This window comes from Ahaetulla prasina, chromosome 8, assembly GCF_028640845.1.
Source record: "Ahaetulla prasina isolate Xishuangbanna chromosome 8, ASM2864084v1, whole genome shotgun sequence".
NCBI classification, from domain to species: domain Eukaryota; kingdom Metazoa; phylum Chordata; class Lepidosauria; order Squamata; family Colubridae; genus Ahaetulla; species Ahaetulla prasina.
The window spans coordinates 30666006-30691270 of NC_080546.1; the positions used below are offsets into that span (position 1 = coordinate 30666006).

At 35.8% G+C, this 25265-nt stretch overlaps 1 protein-coding gene across 1 annotated transcript in view; it reads left to right on the top strand.

Moving 5' to 3' along the window:
* ALPK1 (alpha kinase 1) overlaps window positions 1–25265 on the top strand; it is a 70036-nt gene that overhangs the window by 30466 nt on the left and 14305 nt on the right. Inside the window, exons 4-11 of the mRNA XM_058193190.1 lie at window positions 4123–4303; window positions 8927–9081; window positions 17522–17720; window positions 19910–19969; window positions 20453–20539; window positions 21289–21365; window positions 22693–22788; window positions 24372–24476. Of these exons, the coding sequence (XP_058049173.1) occupies window positions 4123–4303; window positions 8927–9081; window positions 17522–17720; window positions 19910–19969; window positions 20453–20539; window positions 21289–21365; window positions 22693–22788; window positions 24372–24476 (960 nt within the window). The remainder of the gene's footprint in view (window positions 1–4122; window positions 4304–8926; window positions 9082–17521; window positions 17721–19909; window positions 19970–20452; window positions 20540–21288; window positions 21366–22692; window positions 22789–24371; window positions 24477–25265) is intronic.

Sequence of the window (25265 nt, forward strand, 5' to 3'; positions counted from 1 at the left end):
CAGTAATAAGTGACTGGTTTAACTTAACAGAGGAAAGAATTTTGAATATAGAAGGTTATGACTTGTTATATGGATGGCATGCGTACTTATTTTATGGAAAAAAGTGGATAGGGCTTTTAAGAATCATGTGTTGAGAAGTGCTCTTTATGGTCTGGAATAAATATTCCTATAAATTAGATTATAAGATTCCTATATGGGCGAGCCCTAGACATGCAATAGAGAATATAAATATAGAACAGAAACAGGAAATGATTACATATAAAGAACTTTTGTATGCTGAAGGAGGTAGATTGCAATTAAAATCATTACAGGTATTAAATGAAGAAGGGAGGAATTATACTTGGTTTCAATATGGGCAAATAAGTGCTAGATGGAAAGAAGATCAAAAATTGGTATAATGCAAAGGAGGAAAATTTAATAAAGCAAATTAGAAATCAGACCCAGGAGCATATAAAGAGATTGTATAATGTGTTGCTTGAAATAGATTCGGAAAAGGATTTGGTAAAGGATTGTATGATAAAATGGGCACAGAATATTCAGGAACCAATAATGTTGGAAACATGGGAGAAAATTTGGGTTAGAAATGTTAAGTTTACACAAGCACAGAATTTAAGGAAAATTTTTATAAGATGTTTTATAGATGGCATTTAGATCCCAAAAAATTATCATGTATGTATCCTAATATCCAAGCGAAATGTTGGAGGTGTGATTGTGATGATGCTACATATTTTCATATTTGGTGGACTTGCAAGAAAATTAAGGTCTTTTGGATAAGAATTTGGTGGATTATTCAAAATGTACTGAAGAAGAAGATAAAGTTCCTGCCACAATTTTTCCTTTTGGGAATTATAATGGATTGTACAGGGATTGAGACTAAATTGATTTTGAACTTAATAACAGCAGCAAGACTGTTGATTGGACAATACTGGAAGAAAGAAGAGATACCTACAATAGAAGAATGGATATTGAAAGTTATTAATTTGGCTGAGATGGCTAAAATCTCAGCGTTTTTAAAAGACAATACGCAGGAAAGATATTTAATTGAATGGAAAAATGGATTGATTATCTACAAAACAGATATCAGATTAAGAAATATCAGATTGCCTTTGAATAATTAGAAAGTTATTTTATGTAATGGGAGGGGTTGGGAGACGAAAAGCTTTGGATGTGGTTATTTGGATTGGACTTTACCTTGTGATTGACCCGGGAAGCCGGGGGTGGGGGAGGGAGGGGGGTGTTTTGTTTTGTCTTTTTTTTTGGGAGGGAGGGGGAAAAAAGGGGGAAAATGTTTTTGTTTTTTTTTAAAACTCTTTCAATAAAAAAAAAAAAAAAATGACCACGGAGATGTCTTCAGACAGCGCTGGCTCTTTGGCTTTGAAATGGAGATGAGCACTGCCCCGTAGAGTCGGGAACGACTAACACATATGTGCGAGGGAAACCTTTACCTTTAAAACAGACATTCTTTGTGTGGTGTACCATCTGTCAAATGTTTTAAAAAATAAAGCTACATGAAGCAATAAAGAAACCAACTTAAAAAGCAGGATAACAAACTATGTTATTTCAGAATGGTTTTAGAACAGTGTTAGCAGTTCCATACTGGTCTCACTCCATGCCTGCATTATCCTTCAAGATACTCCTGATGGAGACTTGGAGCCAAAGAAAGGACTCACTGCACGTGAGGAAAGCCTGTGTCTCTCCATGTTTAAATAATTAATTTTCTGATGCTTGAAAGCCAGAATCCTTTTTTTTTTGAACCTTTAGTTGAATACTTTAAAGAAGAAGAAGAGAAGCCTACCTTCCCCAAAGGGAAATGAGGGGACTCCTAATGGTAATAATGAGCTTTGTGTTTCCTGCAGCTGCCAGATCCCCTAGTAATTCAAGCATCACTCATTCCCCATTTGGCTCTGCAAATGAATCCTAACATAACAAAAAGATTTGTATAATTACAGCTGCATCTATTTCGAGGCCATCACAGATCTCCATTCAAAGAACAAGGAATTTTTGGTGTGGCATTTAAAATAATTAAAATATTTATTTGAAAGTCAAAACACCAGTAGCCATAAATAACAATCGCTTTTTCTCAGTTGATTGTGCTAAGTCCTAGTGAAGGCGCCTGTGAGGAGCTTTACTTGTTCCCTGTTGGGATTAATCCATAAATGCAGCCTCCGCATAGAACTCCTCAAGTCTTTGTTCCTCATTTATTGGTCTCTGGAATTAAATAGTGTAACCTGAGATCAAAATTAGGATAATTTTTTTTTAAAAAAAAGAATAAAAGGGCTTAAGTAATCTAATTGGCTTTTTAGAATGTGAAATTCAGTTTCTAACAATATAAAATGTAGGATTTTTCTGTGTTGATGTATTGCAAAAGAAAATCACTTTTGCTGCATTTGCTTGTATAGAAATCAATTATGACACAAGCATTTATGAACTATTTATGATCTACTTCAAAGTTCATTGTTTTTTAATATAGTCCCTGAGATTGTACACATACTGCTTTAGAAAACTTGGTTGTGTGGGGCTGCAGCTTCATAAACCAAGAGCAGAAGTTTAAACTTTTTAGATTATATGAACTAACCTGAACTTAGAGATGAAAAATTAACATATAGAGACAAATTAGAAACTGTACTGAAGGAAACTTCCACCTCAGGAATACTTGGGTTTCTGTCCAAATCATATGCTTTTTTATGACATTTATGATATTTTCCCTTCCCACTCATGTTCTACTCTTGGATGGAAAAACATGACAGGACAGCATTCTAGTCTTAAAGGGAGTATCTGTAGACAAGTCTTTCTCAACCTGGTTCTTTTCTCTTTATCACCCTGCAGTTTTTGGTCATGTTGTTTAGGGAATCATGGAAAATAAAGTTCAGCACATAAGAAGTTAACCAAATTGGGAACACTAATGCATTAAAATTGGGGGCGTTTTCCCAGAGTCCAGCACATATTAAGCTTAGATATTACAGATTTCCAGCCAACAAAAGAATGCCACATTCATTGGCAGCTCTCTGTTTTTTAAGAAGAGCTATCAATGTGATCATTTACAAGGGAAGTTGATCCATTCCTGTTTATTGGCTGGGGGGAAAGTAGAGGTTGCCATGTTCCAACTCCTGTGTAGTACGTGAACTTTTCATATATTTATACTAGTACCACTTTATAAATCCTTGGAATACTTCATCCAGTTTTGGTCACCACATTACAAAAACGTTGTTGAGACTGGAAAAAAAACAAAGAAGGGCAACTAAGATGATTAAGGGCCTGGAGTTGTCTATATGAAGAATGGTTGCAGGAATTGGGTATGGCCAGTCTAGAGAAAAGGACTAGAGGGTGACATGATAGAAGCATTCCAGTATTTGAGGGGCTGCCACAAAGAAGAGGGGTTCAAGTTATTTTCCAAAGGACCAGAAGACAAGGCAAGAAACAATAGGTGAAAACTAATCAAGGAGAGAAGCAACCTGGAATTAAGGAGAAACTTCCCAACAGTGAGGACAATTCAGTGGAACAGTTTGATTTCAGAAGTAGTAGTCACTGGAGGTTTTTAATAAGAGACTGGACAGCCACCTATCTGAAATGGTACACCATTGATATAGGGTCTCCTGCTTGAGCAGGGGGTTTGACTAGAAGACTTCTAAAGTCCCTTACAGTTCTATTCTGATTGATTGACTATGACAGAACTCAGTTATTGTATCTAATATTCTGTCTCTTTCCTCTAATTTAAAGCTAGAATGCTTTCTTGCTTCCCCCCATCCGCCAGTTTAAAGCACTTAAGCCCAAAAAGTTGTATATATGTAAAGTGATTCTCTTATTCACAGGTCAGCTGGCCATTTCACTGTTTGGGTTTTAAAATACTGTGGATTTCAAATTCTTTCTTTATGCTCCCTTTGCAAGATGTTTGTTGCACTTCAGTCTGTCTTACAGACCCTGGAGTAATTTCATACTCTTCTCTAATAAAGCCCTTGGAGGCTATAATATACATATCCTATTATCCTACCCTATTTGAGCGTTGCAGATAATTGATGATGTTTTAGTTAATCATCTCCCCCCCCCCCGCCCCACTACTTTTGTTCACCAGGTATGTCAGCCTGAAAGGAATTCTTTTCATTTAGAATGTATGTCTTCTCCTAGGTAATTGATCACTGTGCAACCACAACACCCCCTCCTCTTGATTCCAGCAGTGCAGGAGTGTGCAACATGAATAATCAAAAAATGGTAAACTGTCTGTTGCAAGAATGCAAACAAATGCTGGAGCAGCCCTCACTTATGGTGGAAGACCAGCCTAAGGAAAGCAAGAATCAACTCTTTGGAGGTGAGATTATTATGTTAAATATCAGATGCAAGACAGCTGACCACCCGTGCTTATATGGTCATTGGTCACCAATGTGCTCCTTTCTCTAGCAGTGAAACTTCTAGAACCAAAACCGGATTTGGGTATAGAGTCAGGCAGAATAGAAGGCCACATTATACCATTGAACTTCAGTAAACATAGGTTGTAAGGAGCAGTTTTCATTTGACAAAAACAATGTTTCCAAAGATTGGTGGTGCACGTACATTTAAATTATTTAAAAAATAGTGATGACTCTCCTGTTACTTTTTTTCCATTTGCTGAAAATCATTCTCTGTTACAAACATATTTGACAAATTTCCCTATTTTGGATTTTTTTTTAGTTGCTTTTTCATTATATAGGTCATCCCAATATGTTAACAGAAACATTAAATCATTTTACAATACAAATTTATGCACTCAATCAAATGTAAGTCTATTTGAACTCCATGAATCTAATGATTGATATTTGCAAGGTTTCCCAAACTACATGCATAATTTCTAATGACTAGCAATGCATTGGATTATAAAGTAGTCATTCAAGTTTTCTGCCATATTCACTGCCATCATACCCTTTAGAAGAATAACTTTGTTCAAATTATTTCATATCAAATAGTTATGCTTCCATTCTTATTCATTAAAAGTCTCCAAACAATCACTATCTGTACCATAGTTTTTCTGTTTGTAACAGGTTTTGTAACAACCTTTTCTGACACACAGATCAGAGGTTTCTCTCCACCTAGACTGATGCATCAGTAATACTTGCTATTTTGTAATAACTCATCCATGATAATTTAATTTACACTTGATACATTATTTTAATATGATTGCCCTCCTTACAGGTGGTTCCTTCTTTTGTAACCATAAGTGGGACCAGAATTTCCATTGCTAAGCAAGGCAATTATTAAACAAATCATGCACAATTTTACAATCTTTTTTTACCATGATTGTTAAGTAAACTTGTTAAATGAATCATGCAGTTATTAAAAAAAATTGTTAAGCAAATCTAGTTTCCCCCATTGACTTTACTTATTGCAAGCCAGCTGAGAAGGTTACAAATGGCAATCAAAAAAAACCCAGAATGTCAGTACCATCATAACTACCTACTCTTTTTAGTCACATGACCATAGGGATGCTTCAACAGCAGTAGTGGGTTGCTCCCGGTTCTGACCGGTTCTATAGAACCAGTAGTAAAACCGGCAGAAGGCTCCACCCACCCACTTGACGTCATCAAGGTCCTTCTGCGCATGCACAGAAGCGTGTACACGCGCACTCCCGTTGCGAACCAGTAGTAAAGATAAGTAGAACCCACCCCTGTTTAACAGTCATAAGTGCAAGACTAGTTGTAAGCCACTTTTTTCAGTGCCATTGTATCTTTGAACAGTTGCTAAATGTAAGTCAAGGACTATCTGTATCTAATAGCTAATATCTGTATCTAGTATTTTTTGCTTTGGTGACTATTTGTAGAAGTGCTGCGGACTGCATTCTGTGGAATGTAGATAGCCTCTTGAACTATAGTTTGTGAATTTCTGATGTATAGCTTTGATTATACAATAGTTCCTTATTTAAGAATATAGTTTAGCAGGCATAAATCTTTTTATGCTGTAAGGAGTACTTTTGCTTCCCTGTCACTATTCTCCTCAGCTGTATTACTTCTTTTCAGATGGGCTGTGCAGCTTCTAATCAGGTGTCTTCTTCTTTGCTTCTTCCTCTGTGAATTGCTGCTGATCTTGGTGAACAATCGCTTTAGTTCCAGATCTGCTCTATCAATGCGTTTATAATCTCCTCATTAGACAGGGCCCTCCAGGTGAACTGCTTCAGGAAGTGAAGGATCTGAGACTTGGGGCTTCCTAGGATCGATTATCCTCAGCTGAGATAAGGGTAAAAATCTGCCTGAACCAGTGAAATGGGGCATATTGATAAATGTCACAATGTGTGACAGAGATTATTGCTCTAGATTCTTCAGTGATTGAAGTTGCAGAAATACTAGGCTTAAAATGCAGTTAATTGGGTCATGGCCTAATGTGATTTTCTGCATGATTAATTTAAAAATTTGTAGGTGTCCATTTCTATCCTTGGTGATAAAATGTGCATTATGACATCACAATGCTGTTTATAACTTGTATCGCAAACTTCACATGGAGTTGAGTTCACAGGTAGTTAAGAAGCAAAGTTTACATCACAAAGCTATAACATGAATTCTTGGCAACTACTCCATAAAGCATGCATCAACAGGAATGGTGCAGCATATTTTATTATGGTGGTTCGTGAATTCAAAACAAGGCACTGTTACTATTTTCTATGATGCTCAGATGAGGCAGAATTTAGAAGATGAAAGGGAAAAGAGAGGAAAAGATGATTTGGAAAGGTATCTTTCCAGTTTGTAAATCCCTAAGCCATTAGATAAATGTTGAAATTATTAACATCCAAATTCACCTTGAGCATCAATTGTTGAAATGAAATGCAAATGCTCACTATTGCACATATTAAAAAACCATGATAAATAAAATTTTGAATTTTGTATACATATATTGCTTTGTCTTGCCTTGTAGCAGCACTATCATTCTTATCTTACGTGTTAGTTCCTTTTTTATAACTTCTTCATACACTTTTCATATTTCCCCATTGCATAACCTGATCAACAAAGAATTCTAGTGAAGATTTTTTTAAAAACTGATTCATTGATTAAGAAATAACATGGTTGAGGATGGATCTAAAGCTGGATTTTCTGCTAGTTCAGTACCCTTACTACTATACATCACTGGCTCTCCTTGAGATTCTATTTATCTATCACATATTCTAGTTGCAGACTTATCTCTTATCCTAATTTAATATCAGAATAGTGTCTCATGAAACGCTTCTTTTCACCAAGAGAACTTGAATTCATAAGAAAATTGGGCTGAGATGATAATTTTTCACAATATCTCCCACTTTCTTCTAAACAGTTTTTTAACAGGATGAAAAATATAATCATTGCACTAACCCCATTTATAGGGGACGCGGTGGCTCAGGGGCTAGGACGTTGAGCTTGTCGATCAAAAGGTCGGCAGCTCAGCGGTTCGAATCCCTAGTGCTACCGTGTAACGGGGTGAGCTCCCGTTACTTGTCCCAGCTTCTGCCAACCTAGCAGTTTTGAAAGCACATAAAAATGCAAGTAGAAAAAATAGGGACCACCTTGGTGGGAAGATAACAGCGTTCCATGCGCCTTTGGCGTTGAGTCATGCCGGCCACATGACCACGGAGATGTCTTCGGAAGGCGCTGGCTCTTTGAAATGGAGATGAGCACCGCCCCCTAGAGCTGGCAACGACTAGCACGTATGTGCGAGGGGAACCTTTACCTTTAACCCCTTTTAATGTTCAAATCTGGATCCAATCCATTATGATACTTGTCTGAGTTCTTAGCTTGGGATGCAAAATGTCAAACATAGTTAACAATTTTTATTTGTTCATACTTTTGTTCATACTTTTATACCACCCTATCTCCCTAGGGACTCAGGGCGGTTTACAGCCAGATAAAAACATAAATATATACAGAATAAAACATTGATTTAAAAAACTTATTCAATAGGCCAAATGTTTAAAATAGAAATATAAACAATAAAACCCCATATAAAACCAAATATAAAATTTAAAAATTTAAAAATCCTAGTCCAGTCCTGCGCAAATAAATAGATGTGTCTTAAGCTCGCGGCAGAAGGTTCGAAGGTCAGGAAGTTGGCGAAGTCCTGGGGGAAGCTCGTTCCAGAGGGTGGGAGCCCCCACAGAAAAGGCCCTTCCCCTGGGTGTCGCCAGTCGGCACTGCCTGGCCGACGGCACCCTGAGGAGTCCCTCTCTATGAGAGCGCACGGGTCGGTGAGAGGCAATCGGTTGCAGCAGACGGTCCCGTAAGTAGCCCGGCCCTATGCCATGGAGTGCTTTGAAGATAATTACCAAAACCTTGAAGCGCACCCGGAAGGCCACAGGCAGCCAGTGCAGTCTGCGCAGGAGAGGTGTTACGTGGGAGCAATTTTGTTTAGAATCAGTGTGGCATAAAGGTTCAAGAAGTTGGACAAAGACTTTCAATGGTGAAAATATTGGGTGACTTTGAATCAGCCCAACCTACCTCACAGAATTGTTTTGCATGGTTAAAATGAACAGAGATCTATATGAGTTGCCATGAACTTCTGAAGGGCATAGATATATCAGATAATAATGAAATGGTCCATATTTATTTATTTTGTATGTATAATATTGAAAGGGAGAAAAATCAAGCTGTACGTTTGTTGCTTTAACCCTTTATATCCAAATTCATGAGTTTTCTATGAGCATCCTATATCTTCCACTCCTTTCCAACTTACACTCTATGCTGATATCCGTGAAACAATCCAGTCTTTCTCTCCCTGCAAAATTTCTTTCTTTAATGGCAGACAGCTCCAGTTTAGCTGCAGGGCAAAGGATGAGAGGTCACCTGATGACAGGTAGCCCCTCTCCCTGTTGGTCTGTTGCTAGAAGAAGTGGCAGCTTGTAGTTCCTTAGAGGCAATCTGGGGAAGGGAATGCTTTCAGCAAGAAAGGTATCACCTTGTAACCTTTGTGGCTAACTCACTTACCTGCCCTTTGACCCTTTCAGCTTCACTCCCTGAGGATTTGAGGACCCTCATCGAAGAGGCCAAGGAAATGAAGTGGCCCTTTGTGCCAGAAAGGTGGCAATACAAACAAGCCATAGACCTTGAAGACAAAACAAATTTGCAAGATATGATCAATGCAAGGCTGCATGAGTTACTGGTATGACACCAAAGACACCTGTCTTTGAAACCTGCACTAGCTCTTAAATTTACAGTGACCCGACAGATGGTAGCTTCCTTGTTACACCGGAGACCCCCCCACATGCTCACCATTTTTCACTGTTGCTTCTACCCCATGACAGTTGCTAGCCTGCTTCTATTCAAGTCAATAGTTAAATTGATTCCTATTGTCATCAGAAGACATGGGGTCAGTGGTTTGATTTTGTTCACATATTGCAAGATATGTAACCCGATCTGTAGTTTAGTATGCATTTTCATGTAAGCACAAGGTTCATGCACAAGGGGACTGCAGTGAAGAGATGAAAGAAGCCCCTCTCTCAAGTGCATCAGGTATACTGCGGAGTGTGCAAATGAAAAACACAAATCTAACATTTTATCTGCTAGCCTGATAAAGAATAGATCTTATTCAGTCACATAAAAGTGAGCATAAAATGATAAAAAATCAAATATGTGCCATTATGATTCTAGTTATCAAAGCAAATAGTTAGTGGATGAATCTATTCATAAATAATAGTTCCATGATCATTACTTATGGCAGTGATTAAAATTTCTAGTATTTTTCCCCTTGAGGTGAAAAATTTCATTCTAAATTTTACCTGTTAGATAAAGATTAACATTAGTGGGCTTACCTAGCTCTATGTTGAGGGACAGCAAACTTGTTTTATTTGTTACATTATGATTATTTTCCATTTGAAAAAAAAATTGGACGCTTCCTATCTTCTCAAAGCTACTAGGCGATGGGTAGCAGATTTTGAGTATTTGGGAAAACAAATTTGTATATTTCCTAAAATATTATTATTGCATTTTTAATCCCAGTATGCTTTTGGGTTACTTCGTCCTAGGGCTTAAGGATCAGATTTTATGATGCCAACAAGCCATTGCAAAAGAAAGCAGACTCATATTTCTCCTGCCTTACCCAAACTACAGTATTAGCTCTGAAAGATGAATTAAGCCTCCTTTTATAGAGGAAACGTATCATGATGAAGAATGAAATCAAATAACCGGTAGGTGCCTCATTTCCACCTCGGCTTATACTGAGTCCCCAGTTTACCCCAGTTTTGGGTAAGGTGTCCCAGAAAATATTTCATATATTTATTTATTTTATTTATTTATTATTTAGATTTTTATACCGCCCTTCTCCCGAAGGACTCAGGGCGGTGTACAGCCAGATTAAAACAGTGCAATATACAAATTAAAACAACAGTTAAAATAACATATTATATACTTGGCCGAAAATTAAAACCGTCAAATTTGACCCCAAAAATAAAATACCCCAGTTAAAATTATTAAAATTCAAAAAATTTAAAAAGTTAAAAAGTTAAGCCAGTCCCGCTTAAATAAACAAATACGTTTTCAATTCACGGCGAAAGGTCCGAAGGTCAGGTAATTGACGCAAACCAGGGGGAAGTTCGTTCCAGAGGGTAGGTGCTCCTACAGAGAAGGCCCTTCCCCGGGGGCTGCCAGCCGACATTGCTTGGCGGACGGCACCCTGAGAAGACCCTCTCTGTGAGAGCGTACGGGTCGGTGGGAGGCATAAGGTAACAGCAGGCGGTCCCGTAAGTACCTGGGCCCTAAACCACCTTTAAAGCGCTTTAAAGGTGGTAACCAATACCCATTCAGGGTCCAAATGATGCTGTCTTTGAATCTGAGTCACTTGGAGAGTCCTAATATCCAAAATCCATCAGGCACCACAAATTGCCTGGACCAGTTCTCTAATGAAACACTTCCACTTTTTGCTCATTTGTGTCTTTACTACCTTTTAGGCATAAATTCATAGAGATAAGATATTCCTATTAACAATCTTTTATTTGGACCCTTCCCATCCGAGGGACCCAAATTCCTATTGACAGCTTTTTCTCCTAAATGTTGCCTTTAAAAATGTTGCTAAAATTATTTGCATGGATAAGAATTTCTAAGCTTTATCCATGGGATTGTGGGCCATTAACCATCAAAATGTGTTAAATGTAAGACTCCAAGTGGATTCAAATAGAATACATCATGCAGTGCTTGCCTGAGAATTGTAATATTTAAAGTCCTATTGAATCAGTACTAAGTCATTCTTCTTCTTCTCCCCCTCCATACACAAATGGGTTTAATTTGCGTGTGTGATGTAACTTACACGCCTTGAGACAGGAGGAGGGCTCAGTTGCTGTTTTACAAATTCCTGGCACTAAGTGGAGTTTTATTGTGATTCTGAATTTGTTTTGGCTATTTTCTACTTCTTCCCTTTCTCCCCTACCCCCTAACACCCCCCCACTCCTTTTTTTTTCTTTTAACTTTTCTTTTCCTTTCTGGTGTGTGGCCTTAGACAGAAATTTATGGTGGAGGCTGACCCTTTGACAATGCCCACAAAGCCCCTAGACTCAAAAGCATTTGTCTGCTCCTCCTAGGGAAAACACCTGCAGTAAAACTCCTTGAGAAACCTGGATAGATAGGAGATTAATGTGGCCGTAATAGCAAAGCCATGTTTGCACACATTATATTCTCACCCCAGGTAGACGAACCATTTCTGAGATGATACCAATTATTTATTGTTGAAACATCTGTTGATAACTGCAGCTGCCCAGCAAAACAAAGCAGATCTTGGGGTTACAGGCTATAGGTCTCTTAGCCCCAGGTCATGCTAGTTTGAAACTATTCACTCAAGTGTCCCAAAGTTTGTGGGTTACCCATCATTTTTGTGGTTTCATCCTACCATAAGAAGTTATTTCCAAATACTGTGTTCCTTTTCCTGTGGGCTTTGAAGTATTATTTCAGCTTCATTGGTAATTTATATTCCAGCACCATTGTACTGCAGGAGAAAAGAGACACTTCTTTTTGTTTTCCTTTTAATCGTACTTTGACTGACATTTTGACCCATATTATTAGTATTAGTCAAGAAAGGCTTTTTCCTTTCCTGCTTTGCTTCTCCCCCACCCACCACGCTTTTAAATAATCAAGGCATTATCAGATTTTCAGTTGAATTCTATGTCTTGTCCAAAATTACAGTTTGACGGCTAAAAATGATTTATATTTTTTACTGTTTTCACATGATTTGAGGAATTATTTTAATTCTCCCAGAAACACAAATAACCCTTTGTTGGTATTGTTGGGAAAAACAGTTAACATATTATGTCTGGGTTTATTCTAAAGTGGTACGTTTAGAATAAGCTCTCAACCAGAATGAACCAGTGTTTGTAAATGCACTGGGATCCTTGAATGAAGTGTTTATTATTCTGGAAGGCCAGATTTTGTGGTCCTTATTCACAGCATGCAGCATCTTACTTCTTGAGTATCTTCCCTGATCTCAAAGTATCTCTCTGAGAGCACTTGGGTCTCCTGTCTGAAAATTTGACTTAGCCTTGCATTGTTACAAGCCAAGCTTTGTTTGCAGACCACTGCTTGGCTGAGTATGCAAAGTAATCAGGGCTGCTTACATCAGCCTTTTAAACAGTTCAGCTTGGCATTGGCTGCAGAATCCTATTGTATAAAACTAGCAGAATGAGAACGATCAGAAAAGACACTGAGGAGCTGGCAGGGAGTGGAGAGAATCCCCATATTGTTGGTTTTTTATCAAACTTCAAAAATCGGTGGAGTGAGATGTGTACCCTGCAATATATTTTTTTTTTCTCTTCATGATTTTCACTGGCGAACTTTTAGCTAGGAATTTGAAATGAAATGAAATTAGCACAATTTTTCATGAATTCTTTAAGTCGTTTGGACGTAATTCTCATTCATTAATTTAAATTCAGATTAATGTATCTGATAATAAATGTTTAATTGATTTAATAAAATTCAGAAAATATGGTATCGCTGGACACTAAGAACACTTAATAGTTATTAAAGTTATTTGAATGGTTATTCAAAAAAATCCCAAACATTTTGAATTTTAACTGCCAACTTAGAATTTCTTCGCATTCAATTTTTACTCTTATTTGCTACAATTATTTATTTCAATTGTTATTTCTGAACTCTTTTCCCCCCCCCACCCCTGCTTTTTGCCTGTTTTTCCATTCCAGGAGATAATATCCACCAGGGCTAGCATAATCGTATTTTTATTTATTTGTTAGGTTTGTAATTCTGCCTTTATCTCATGACCTTAAAATTATGTAAATATGGTTCCCTCTTCCAGTTCTTCCTATAACAGTTCTGTTGTGTAGCTAGGTTGAAAGCTAGTAGCTGCCCCATGTGACCCAATTAACTTCTGTTATTTTAGAAGAATTTGAACCTGATCTTTCTGAATTAAGTCTAATGCTTCAACAATTGTGCTATACCTTGTCTCCATATTAGAAGGCTAAAATAGTCACAAAATGAGGGAAAGCTCCCTTCAAAGGATAGGCCAAAAGAGACTTCATTGGTGCCCCTATTTGGGAATCTAGATTTCTCATAGCCAAATGTTGATTCTAGCTGAGTATTTTGTGATCACAAACTAGAGTTGCCAAAAACTCATTGAAATCAGCCTCATTCTTGATGCAGCTAAGCTACATGTACTGTGGTAGAATCTGCACACTTCTAAAAATAAGATTCCTGAGACATTCTAAAATATTTGGGATTTTCAGTGTCATTAATTGACATTCAAATTTATGTATTTCAAAATTTGAATTTAATGAGAAAGTATAACTTGCAGAATTATAATGCAAAAACCAGCTTGCTCTTTATACTGTAAAGCTGTAAACTCCTAGAGGACTTGGTGATGGTGATTCAGTCTCTAATGAGGAGCCATTATGACATACAGAGTCAGAATCAGTAAAGTACTTTAGGAGACATTGGTTCTGTTTGTATTTGTAATATTGATAACAATAACCGGAGGAGGTGTTTCTGAAGATGTAGGAGTTTTTCTGGCAAATGCTTGATGTTGTAGCATTGGCCTTGAGGCTAGAAATGAAACTATGAATCCCATAAAACTGGGAGGTTTTTAAATCACTAAAATAAGGTACTAGAATACAGGACATTCATCGTCTCTGAGCTTTTTAGAAAAAGCTATTTGGGAAAACCTTTTTTCATCCCCAATCTGCGCACATATACCGATGCAAACATTTTAATTACATACAGAATTCTGCAAATCTAATTCCATTTGCATCTTCTTCAGTTCTCTAGCCATGAAGTTTCTTTTGTGCTCTAAATTCAATTACATATACACATTGAACAGATGTTCAAGCAGAGTGCATACTTATTTCTCTCTGTAGCCATGATGAATACAAAAACTTTTTTTCCCCATCCATACTCTTTACACTGTATTTTTTAAAATGTTGGGTTCTTTGCATTTACTGAATCAATGATTTCTACACTATTTTTTGACAAAAAATACTACAATTACAATTTTAACTTGATTTATTTGAAATTATACTAATTTGGTGGAGGTACTTTATATGCATCTATATATATAGTTGCTTTTTTATGGGGAGGCCAGACATATGTGTGGAATTGGAAACAAAACCAGCAGCAAGATCAAAAACAGTTTTGCTTCAAAACTGGCAAAGAAATTACTGAGATTATATAGTGAATGGAAGCATTCAAATACAGAAGTGTTAGCACAACTATGTGCTCTGGACGATGCCATTGTAAAAGACAGTAGTTTGGTATCATTAACAGTACAAACTTATTTTGCCACAGCAGGTGGCAGCACCTGCCTGAACTTGGCAAAGCTGAACAGTCAGTCCTGATTTATATTTAGATCAGAGACTACAAGAAATATCAAGGCTGTAAACTAGGCTGGGGATTTGAAAAATCATGGAAGAAGCCAATAAGAAGCCACTTCTATACTACTGCAAAGAAAATTTATGTACATAGACTCCAGGAGTTGAGCGTAAATTGTAAATTATATTATCTTAATGGGTTTTGAAAAGCCTTATTAGATCATTGCATGATGGCTTTCAAAAGTCATAATAATTCTATGTGAAAGTCATATAGAAACCAGCTATTCTTAGCTTACATATTATGCATAAATGGAAGGAATATAATGGAAGGAATAATATAAATCATTTATTTAATTATACTGATATAATGTATAAACATATACATTTCCAAGTGATTAGCATATTTTCTTTTTTTTTCTATATTTATACATAGTCATTATTTGATTGTAACACAAGAAATGACTTTTCTTTCAGTTACAATTACTGATTTGCTTTCAAAATTATTAGATTATAGCTAGTTTTAATTATAACTAGAGAAAGTGAAAAAATGAAAGATAAGCTTACAAAGGCGGGTTGTTTTTCCTAAACATTATTAAATCCTATCATAGTTTATTGACCAGATTATCTAAAAGGGAAGTCTTCAATCCCTTCATTAGCCTCATCAAGATGAACTCTTGTTAGAGTTTCTTGACCTGTGTGAATAGAAACATTTGAACTAGGATACCATCCTTCCAGCTACATCATGCTGTTGCATGATGATATCAAAAAGAGAAGCTAGCTTTGTTATAACTCAGCATTAATCTGTCAGAAAAGAAGATTCCAGAGGCACATAGATATTTTTAAAGAAATTATGGCAGACCAAAAATTTATTATAGGCTTTGAGATCAACAGAATTGAATTGGACAGAATCTCCTGTGAGAAATAATTTTATTAGATCTCTGCCAATGATTTTGAGAGGGAGAAATAAGTTGCTTTATTAGGCTTTAAATATGAAATCATTGTTACACTCTTCAATTGCTTCAGACTTGTCCTCAGAATTTGCCTGAATTTTTTTTGCCTGAATGGTTAAATATTTTTCAGGGAGAAAAAGTCTGACATCTATAAGTTTTACAGTTTTCTTGTGGACTAATTGCTGTTGTATGATTCCATGGGCAAAAATTTTTCTTAGTATATTGTTGAGAGAGACCAGATAAGTGTTTTATAATATCAACAACTGATATCAAGCTAAATTTATCAGAGTGAAATGCCACCTTACCTTCAAGGAAAGGAAAAATAAAATAGACAATATTCTTCCCCTGTCTTGACTTTGCCCTATTTTATGTCAACTTGATTTTGAAGAGGGTTACAAGAGGTTTCAGCATTAAAGCAGAGAGTTAAATTATGCAGCTGCTCAGCCTCCCAGAATAGGGAAACTTGGTATAGATTTTTTTCACAATGCTATTGAAGTGCTTATTTTCCTCCTGAAGAGACACAAATAGATGCAAACTTCTGTAAACACTTTAGAAATGAATTCAGTGAGTTTGGCCTCTCAGCGGTGCTCAATAGCTGACAGAAAAATGTCTAATTAGTGCAAGTGGAAATAATAGGGCCACTTGGATTCCTCCTACCCTTCTTCACATCTCCTTTTCCTAGGAACTCAAAGGCTCTTTTGTATGGCAGGTCACCCTCTCCCATGCTTTTGTGTTTCAGTTTCTTAAAGGAAGGCAAGATGCAAAGGGGAAAAATATATTAGGCAATGAAGGCAATGCTTATACATATGGTAGATGCTGGAGCACTGTGAAGAATTTATACCGAGGCAGTATCAATTTACAGGTGCTTCAAGATGGGGAATTTTTCCCATAGTGGAAAGTATATGTTCCAGAAAAAGGGGAATCCTTTTCAATTGTCACATTTTATTTTACTGTCAAAAATCCTCAAAAAGAATCTGTTTTTTTATTGCCTAAATCATCTGAAGAGGAAACTTCAAAGTAATTAACACCCTGATCTTGTGAGTAAACATATACTCTGCATTCCTACTAATACCATGCAGGAAAATTTTCCTCACTATAGTGAAAGGGCGTCTGCTTTCAACATTTCTATATAAGGAAAAGAGACATGTGGTGAAATTCTCATGACTGGAAGAGAGGGTTCTTGCAGAGATGCTGTGTGCAGTTCTTAGTTCTGATTAAAACTGCTCTGATACATTCTCCACAATTTAAGCCCCACTGATTTTAGTGAGAACCAAACTTAACTTTTTTAGCTGTAGATTAACTTAATCCCTAGGTTCACATTATGCTTAAACTATACGGGGTATTAGTTTAGCATGTGGTGTGAATTCAGTCTCTATAGTTTGTCAACCATACTTTATATTTTTGCATTATCTGTGAACCCAGCAACAGTGGCTTAATCAACAAACTAAACTATTAGCGGCTTAGTACAATCTATATATTTGTTTTCAGAATTAAGTTTCTCACCTAACTTCAGTTTACAAGCTGAATGAACCTGAAAAATGTCACTGCACACGAACGTAAAAGGTTACACTGCTATACCAACAGTGTATACCATAATTTGTGAAGTCTTTTTAAAGTCGTTTTCCACCTTTTCTATTTGTTTTCTGCAATTGGATGAAATAGATTCCAACTTTGCCTCTGGAGTTTCTGCAGCTCAAGGGAAGCATAAACATCTTTCAGAAAAATAAGTGAATAAATGTTGCAGCTTGGTACCTTTTCTATCTCCTGGTGAATGATGTATTTTATGAATTGTCCTCTGCAAACAGTTTCCTAGGGCAGCTTGTTCGTATTTACATATTTTTGGTCCTCTTTTCAGGTTTGCTTAAAAACCTCCATTGCCAACAGAGACTATGTGACAGCAACAGCTATTGCATTTCTGGTTGACCGGTTTTTATATTGGGTTGATGGTTCCAGCCAGCTTCTTCAAATTGTCAAACGGCTGCATCAGCTTGAGCCTACAGTACCAATTGCCCCTCAGCTGGTTATTCGTCAGGCTCGCATCTCTGTGAATTCAGGTAATGAAATGCTGTCTGCAAGCCCCTTGACCCGTTCTCCATTTTCTTAGCCCAATTCCAATTAGAAGATACTTGACTTTCAAGAGGATACTTTGTCTCTTTCTAAAGGTGACATTTCTTTATGCCATGTACTTTGCCAACACAAAGTTTCTAATGGGCAAGAAAAACAGGAGAAAATTGTAAAAGAATAGGGAAAGCACTAATTAGAGCTTTTGTTGCCTAAAGGCTGCTCCCTGCCAATCCTCCTCAATCTCCCTCAGGCTCACAAAGAAACTTTTACCTCAGAAAAATATTACTAGCTTTTCCAGGCGCTTCTGGGCCCATAACCTGTCAGAGAATTGCACACCAGGTGTCCAAATGGAATCAGAGACACTGACACAAATTTGTTTTATATAAATAAATATTTTATATCTATGTATACACCAAATTAGATAGTCAGGCAAACAGGAGCATCATCAGGTAAATCGATACAGCAGGAACATTATGAGGTAAATTACAGAGCACACGGGGGGAAGGCGGGAAACAAGGAAACTCCCCCTCCACACCCACAGCAACCAATCACAACACAGATTGCCTCACGCAGGAGCTAGCAGTCTACAACCAATTGACCACAACTATGTGTTCTGTCTCACTGCACAATCTCACTGCTCCAGCTACTAAATTTAAAAATATTAACATAAATACTGAGTGGTAAATTGCTATATTTTGGAACAAAAATGTCTTAAAATAGATTATACAGTTCTCATATTTTCTGAGTACAGTTCAAGTTGCATATAAGTTAAAAATCTGCAGATACTCAAGGTTACAAATACTATTGTACAATTAACCTGCTTATATAGACCTAGAAGTTTTCTTCACTCTCAGTAAAGAACATAAATGGTATTGTTATAAGTAACTCAAGAACAATACCAAGTAACTCAAGATTGAAAGCATACATAATACTCCCTCTTCCTCCTCTTTTATCCAACAACAAGAACGCTATGAGGTGAGTTGGGATGAGAGAAATGACTGACTCAGAGTCATCCAGCTGGCTTTTATGCCTAAGGCTAGACTAGAACTCTGTCTCCTATTTTCCAGGCCAGTACCTTAACCACTACATCATACTGGTTCTTTATTTTTGGAAAAGGATTATTGTAAGAAGAAAATAAAATCTGTTTTTGTTCAGCAGTTTGGTAAATGGTCATGAAATTATAATCTTTTTTAATAGCTTAATTTCAACACAATACAAGCAGAAATGTTAAGTTTTCTAGCATTCTCCTGGCAAGTCTGAAAAATAAGTATGTCAACAAAGCAGAGAGATGGGTCTCTGTTCATTCTTTTAATTCAGTTTCAGTCAAAGTAGCATATTGAAAGCATAAAACTTCAAATAGAACAAAATATTTGTTTGGATGAATCTGAGTGTGTGTCTGTGTGTGTGTATATATATATATATATATATGGGGTGAAATGCTCCCAGTTCGGACCGGATTCGGCCAAAGAGGTTGTAGAAAAAATGTTTTTTTTTTTTTAAAAAGTTGGCCACACCCACCCAGTCACATTACTCCCCCCCACCAAGCCACGCCTACAGAACCAGTAGTAACAAATTTTATATTTCACCCCATAAATATACACATACATACATACATACATACATACATACATACATACATACATATACATACATACATACATATATATATATACACACACACACATATACATGTATGTGTGTATGTAGACACACACACACATACATCTAAGCATTTCAAAGTTGTGCTTTGTCTCATTGTTTAATATATTGTCTCATATAGGGCTCATTTCCCAAGTAAATCACAGCTTTAGCTAATAGGGTGAGATTGAGACCATACAGCATATCACCAGTCTCTAACCAAGGCTGCTGCTTAGTCACAGCCTAATTTAAGGTGGGTCCTGATCATTACACTATGATTAGAAGACACCCAAGTTAACAAGTAGTTCCCATATGCCATTTTTCACTAAAGGGAAGCTATGGTTTTTTAAAAGAAAGCCTATAATTATGTCAAGCATGGTGAGAAATTATTACCCCAAAGTTGATGCATGTGTGTAATTGTATGTGAAGTAATGCAGCTGTCTGTATTCATCCTGGTGATCATTTCAACTAAAGGAACCTTACTTATGAAGTGAAATTGCCCTATCATGTTGATTATAACAAAAACATTTAATATTTCTAGGTAAATTATTGAAGGCTGAATATATTCTTAGCAGTCTTATTATTGACAATGGGGCAACAGGTAAATAAATTATGGTTTTTATACTTCTTTCCATTTTAATTGATAAATTCCGGTTATTGCTAGTTATGGCCTACACAATAAAATGAATTAATTTGTTGGGAGTAAAACTATGTGTTGGTCTTTATTTCTTCAGTTTTTTATGTTTAACCTTGCATGTTACATCTATTTAGAACCAATTTTAACATATCCTTATTTTTTTTAATTACTGTAGTTTGACTCACTGAAGAACTGTAGTGTGTGTGTGTTGACTGTTTGTAGAAAGATATAAGAAAATATCATTGTAATTATATTGAATGATAAATATAAGATTAAATAAAATATAAAATATTTCAATATCTCCCAGAGCTTAAGTCACAAAACAACTAGCTGTAAAACAAGGACTGTTAATTTCAGCCAAGTGTTAAATTCTAGTCTTGCTATTTTTATTCCTCATCTTTAAAGCTCTGAATGATATTTTACTGACATTTTGCTTTTGCTTTTTAGGGGTATGGAAGTACTGTAAAGAAAGTGATCGTATTCTTGTTCAATCTGTCTGTATACAGATCAGAGGACAGATTCTACAGAAACTGGGTAATAAATCCAAGAATCTCTATACTGTTCCAAAGCTACAAGTTTGGAATAGATTGCATATTAACTGTTTCATGTGGAAGAACTTGGTGGAAAACCCAATCTATAAAAATAAATAGTAAGGAGATAAGAAGTTGTGCATAATAACCAATTGTGCATAAGAGCCAATTAGTGTAGTGATTAAAGATATTAGATTAGTAGCTGGGAGACTAGAGTTCTACTCTGGCCTTAAGCACCAAAGTCAACTGGATGACTTTGGGCCAGTCATTCCCTATCAGGTGTAGGAAGTAGGCAGTTGCAAACCATCTATAGTTGCCAATAAAATTTCATGGATTCCATGTCATTGCCAGACCTCAGGACTGACTTGAAGGCACTAATATGGATATTCATTCACAACAAAATAAACTTCCAGTATGAGTAAAGCTTTTTCATACTAAAAATATTTCTTAACAGAAATATGAAGTTTGGTATAATTTCTAATACACAGCCTGTTCTGCATTATGTTGACATGCAATTGCTGTCTTTTAATATAGAGAGAAAATTAAATTTATTTATATAAAATGGGCTTTCTTAAAATAGTAACAAATAAATTATGAATAAATACTCATTTAAAGTCAAGAATCATGAAATGGTCAACCTCTGTCATCAGAATTTGTGAACTAGATCCAATATTCATCACTAGTAAAACTCTGTTTGAAAAATAAAACAAATGTTTAAAAAATGAACATTTGTTTATGTGTGTTGTATTTTAGGGATATGGTATGAAGCAGCAGAGCTGATTTGGGCCTCAATTTTGGGTTATTTTACACTTCCCCAGCCAGATAAGAAGGTAATAAATGTATTTTTTGACACCTGGAATATTTCCTACTCAGTCATGCCAGTGGTGAAATAGAATTTTTTTTACTACCGGTTCTGTGGGCATGGCTTTGAGGGCGTGGTGTGGCTTTGTGGGCATGGCAGGGGAAGGATATTGCAAAATCCCCATTCCCTCCCCACTCCTGGAGGAAGAATATTGGAAAATCTCCATTCCCACCCCACTCTGGGGCCAGAAAGAGGTGGTATTTGCCAGTTCTCCAAACTACTCAAAATTTCTACTACTGGTTCTCCAAACTACTCAAAATTTCCACTACCGGTTCTGCAGAACCTGTCAGAATCTGCTGGATTTCACCCCTGAGTCATGCCCTATGTTCAAGACCTTTGTGTTCATATTAAAAATGGGCATATTGAACACTGACAGACTGCTTCATAAAAAAATGTTTATTTTGAAGAGGCAAAATTCCATGTTCTCTGAAGCCCTTGGTGCTTGAGCCATTGACATCTAAGAGACAGTTTTGTCTCTCTTTTCTAATTTTAAAAAGTGAAATAGCTGTTGAAGTTCTGAGACTCAGGTTTATATAGATGCATCTAACTAAGAAAGAAATAGAGTTCCTAGAAGAATGTGGACACTTTGTCCTTTCTCTCATGGATTCATGCACATAGGCAAGCAGATATGCCACCACCATCACAAAAATATGACTCTACAGTTTATGCCTTAAAGCATTTTTGTTTAAGATGAAAGGGCATGATTAATTGAAGGCAAATTTAATTTTGAACAGGATCAGTGTGGAAAATTAATTAGAGGTAAATTAATTGAAGAGAAATTACTGATTTGGAATAATTGAAGAATAGCAGGTGATTTGGATGGGGAATTAATTGTGAAATTCAAATATATTTCTTTATTTCTATATTTGCATCTGTGTTATGAGTTAGTTTATTAGTATTCTTCAGCTCTCTACTAAAAATATTGATATATCTAATTAATCTTGAGTTGGTTCAGCAGGTATAAAACCTTTAAGTATCTTCTCTATTATTTACTAGTATCTATGGAGTTCATCTTATTCAACTATTTCATATTGTCCAGATTTATTGTAATCTTCACGATTGGATCGGCTCACAAATGGAAGAAAATAGATTGTTGCAAATCTGTAGCAACAGAAAAGTATATATCTTAATATTTCCTGACTGGTGAAAAAAAGCTGATATTTCTTGTCCCACTAGAATTAGATAGATAAAGAGCTTTAGATGGTATTTTTCTTTCTTTTGACATGTTTGAAGTAGCTTAAAATAGAAACAAACCCCAATATATATATACTTGATTGTATGTGTTCTTTTTTTAGGGAATAGCTACCTCACTGGGTATTTTGGCAGACATCTTTATATCCATGAGTGAAGATGATTACATCAGATTTAAAAACAATTCTCAGCTTGGCCTGGTAACTATTTTTATAGCAAAGATGAACCTGATTTAACTAAGTTTCATACATACCCACTTTTTGGAGCAAGCATTGTGCACAATACAGAAAAGGAATAAACAATATAAACGTCGCCAAGATACTTCCAATTTTACGCGGGAGAAAACCCGAATAACCAAAGACCCACATACATACATACATACATACATACATACATACATACATACATACATATATATATATACTTGATTGTATGTGTTCTTTTTTTAGGGAATAGCTACCTCACTGGGTATTTTGGCAGACATCTTTATATCCATGAGTGAAGATGATTACATCAGATTTAAAAACAATTCTCAGCTTGGCCTGGTAACTATTTTTATAGCAAAGATGAACCTGATTTAACTAAGTTTCATACATACCCACTTTTTGGAGCAAGCATTGTGCACAATACAGAAAAGGAATAAACAATATAAACCAAATTAATTAAGAAAAAAGAAAAGTAAATTTAGCTAAAACTAATTTATATCAACATCATTCATCATATTGCTTTATAGCTGACTTTCCTTGCTAACCATTCTTGTTTCTGCCACATCCATACCGTTCACATATAAAGCCTTTTGGTCTTTCTCAACTTTCTTTTCAAAACTTTCATTAACTGCATCCAACCTTCCTCTCAACCCATTCAACTTTTTTCATATATTTGTTTTGTGTTTGAAGCTCATCATTTTCATTGACCCGTTTTTTTACATCATTTATTGATGTTTGTATTCAAGCCACATTTGTGCATCACCCATTCATTCACAACCACATGCTATATTGCTTGTTTCATCATACACACTTCCCATTGCCCCTATGTCCAATTTCCTTTTATGTTTATCTGCATGTATCAACTCTCTCTTTTGTACAACAAAATAGGCAAGCTGTTACTATAGCTATTTTTCACTTATTTCAACCAACATTCTTTCTTTACAATCAGCCATTCAGTATCCACTCCCTTCTACAAACATATTCATCATTCAAAATCCATTCATTTTTTCATTTATTTTAAATGTTATGTAAAAAAACAAATACTTTCTCTAGTTATTACCGTTATGTATACTTTGCAATTGAGCCCTCCATTTTCTAATTCAAATGCAAGTGCCATTAATAAATTAATTTTCAAATCCATATTTCTAATTGCATCAGACACACTTATATTCACTACAAATTTGGGCTGTCAGGAACCTACATGTCATTATTACAGATACATTAATGTCTCATCGCATCCAACATACTATCAGCATTCCTTATTTATTTGACCAGAAATAGATTAAACAAATAAAATGATGTTACACACATTTGTATTACTCCAGTTCAATATTGAACCATTCTGTAAGAATTCCATTTATCATCACACATGTTTTATTGCTATTATATACTGCTTTTGGCACATTTAGCAATCTTTAGCTTCTTATTTATACAAAATAGTTTGTTATTCAAGCTTCTTATCATACACTGTCTCTGAATTGAGAGATGCAACTGAGCCTATGTCATATAAAATATGTGTTTAAAACTGTCAAAACAAGTATCTTTCAATGTCCATTTTCTTTTTGTTATTTTATTAGAACCTTCTTAAAGATTTCGATCATCGTTTACTTTCAGCTGCCGAAGCTTGCAAGCTGGCTGCAGTCTTGAGTCAGTTCACACCATTGTTTGTGCTCACTGCAGTTGTAAGTACCATGTTCAGCATTCCTATTTTCTTCCAGTCTGAAAATTCTTCACAGCGGTCTTTGTCAACTAGTGATATAATATGATCCTGCCTAGCTAATACTTGGGATTCAAGTTTTAATGTAAATTTCTAGTGCAGATGAAATGAATGAAATATAAAGCAGAAAGTTAAACTGTACCCAGGGACAAGCTTTTTACTCTAAACAGTTATGAGTTATTCTAAACAATTATTTACTATTGCCTAAATTAATATTTCAGTTCAGAAAGATAGATAAAGCATGTTCCATTTATTTCACTAGCATTTACCATAGGATAAATATAGTTATAAATGCAGCTTCTATTAGAATCCATATTTAATTATCAATAAATTGAAATTAACAAGACATTATTAATCTTGCTTTACTTGATGCTGGAGTAGAAAATGTGGTTTCTGTCACATTTCAAGGTTATAATTCCCATATGTAACTTATTTTTTTATTTATTCATTCATTGCATGTTTACACCACCAATTATACCTAAGTGACTCTGGGCAGCTTACAAGATTGGTTGAGTTAATTTGGACGTTTTGTATCTGTCATTTGTATGTTTTATCTGTTTCTGTTGTAATAATACCTATTCTTGTTCGAGTCTGATTTTCTTTTAATGTTTTTGAAGGTGTTTTTACTGTATTCCTCTAAGTTCCCCCATTTTCTACAAAGATGAGCAGTGATTTAAAACGTTATGCTAAATAAATTTATGTTAAAATAAAACTAATAATAATATTTCACTAAATGTGGAAACTATAATCAACT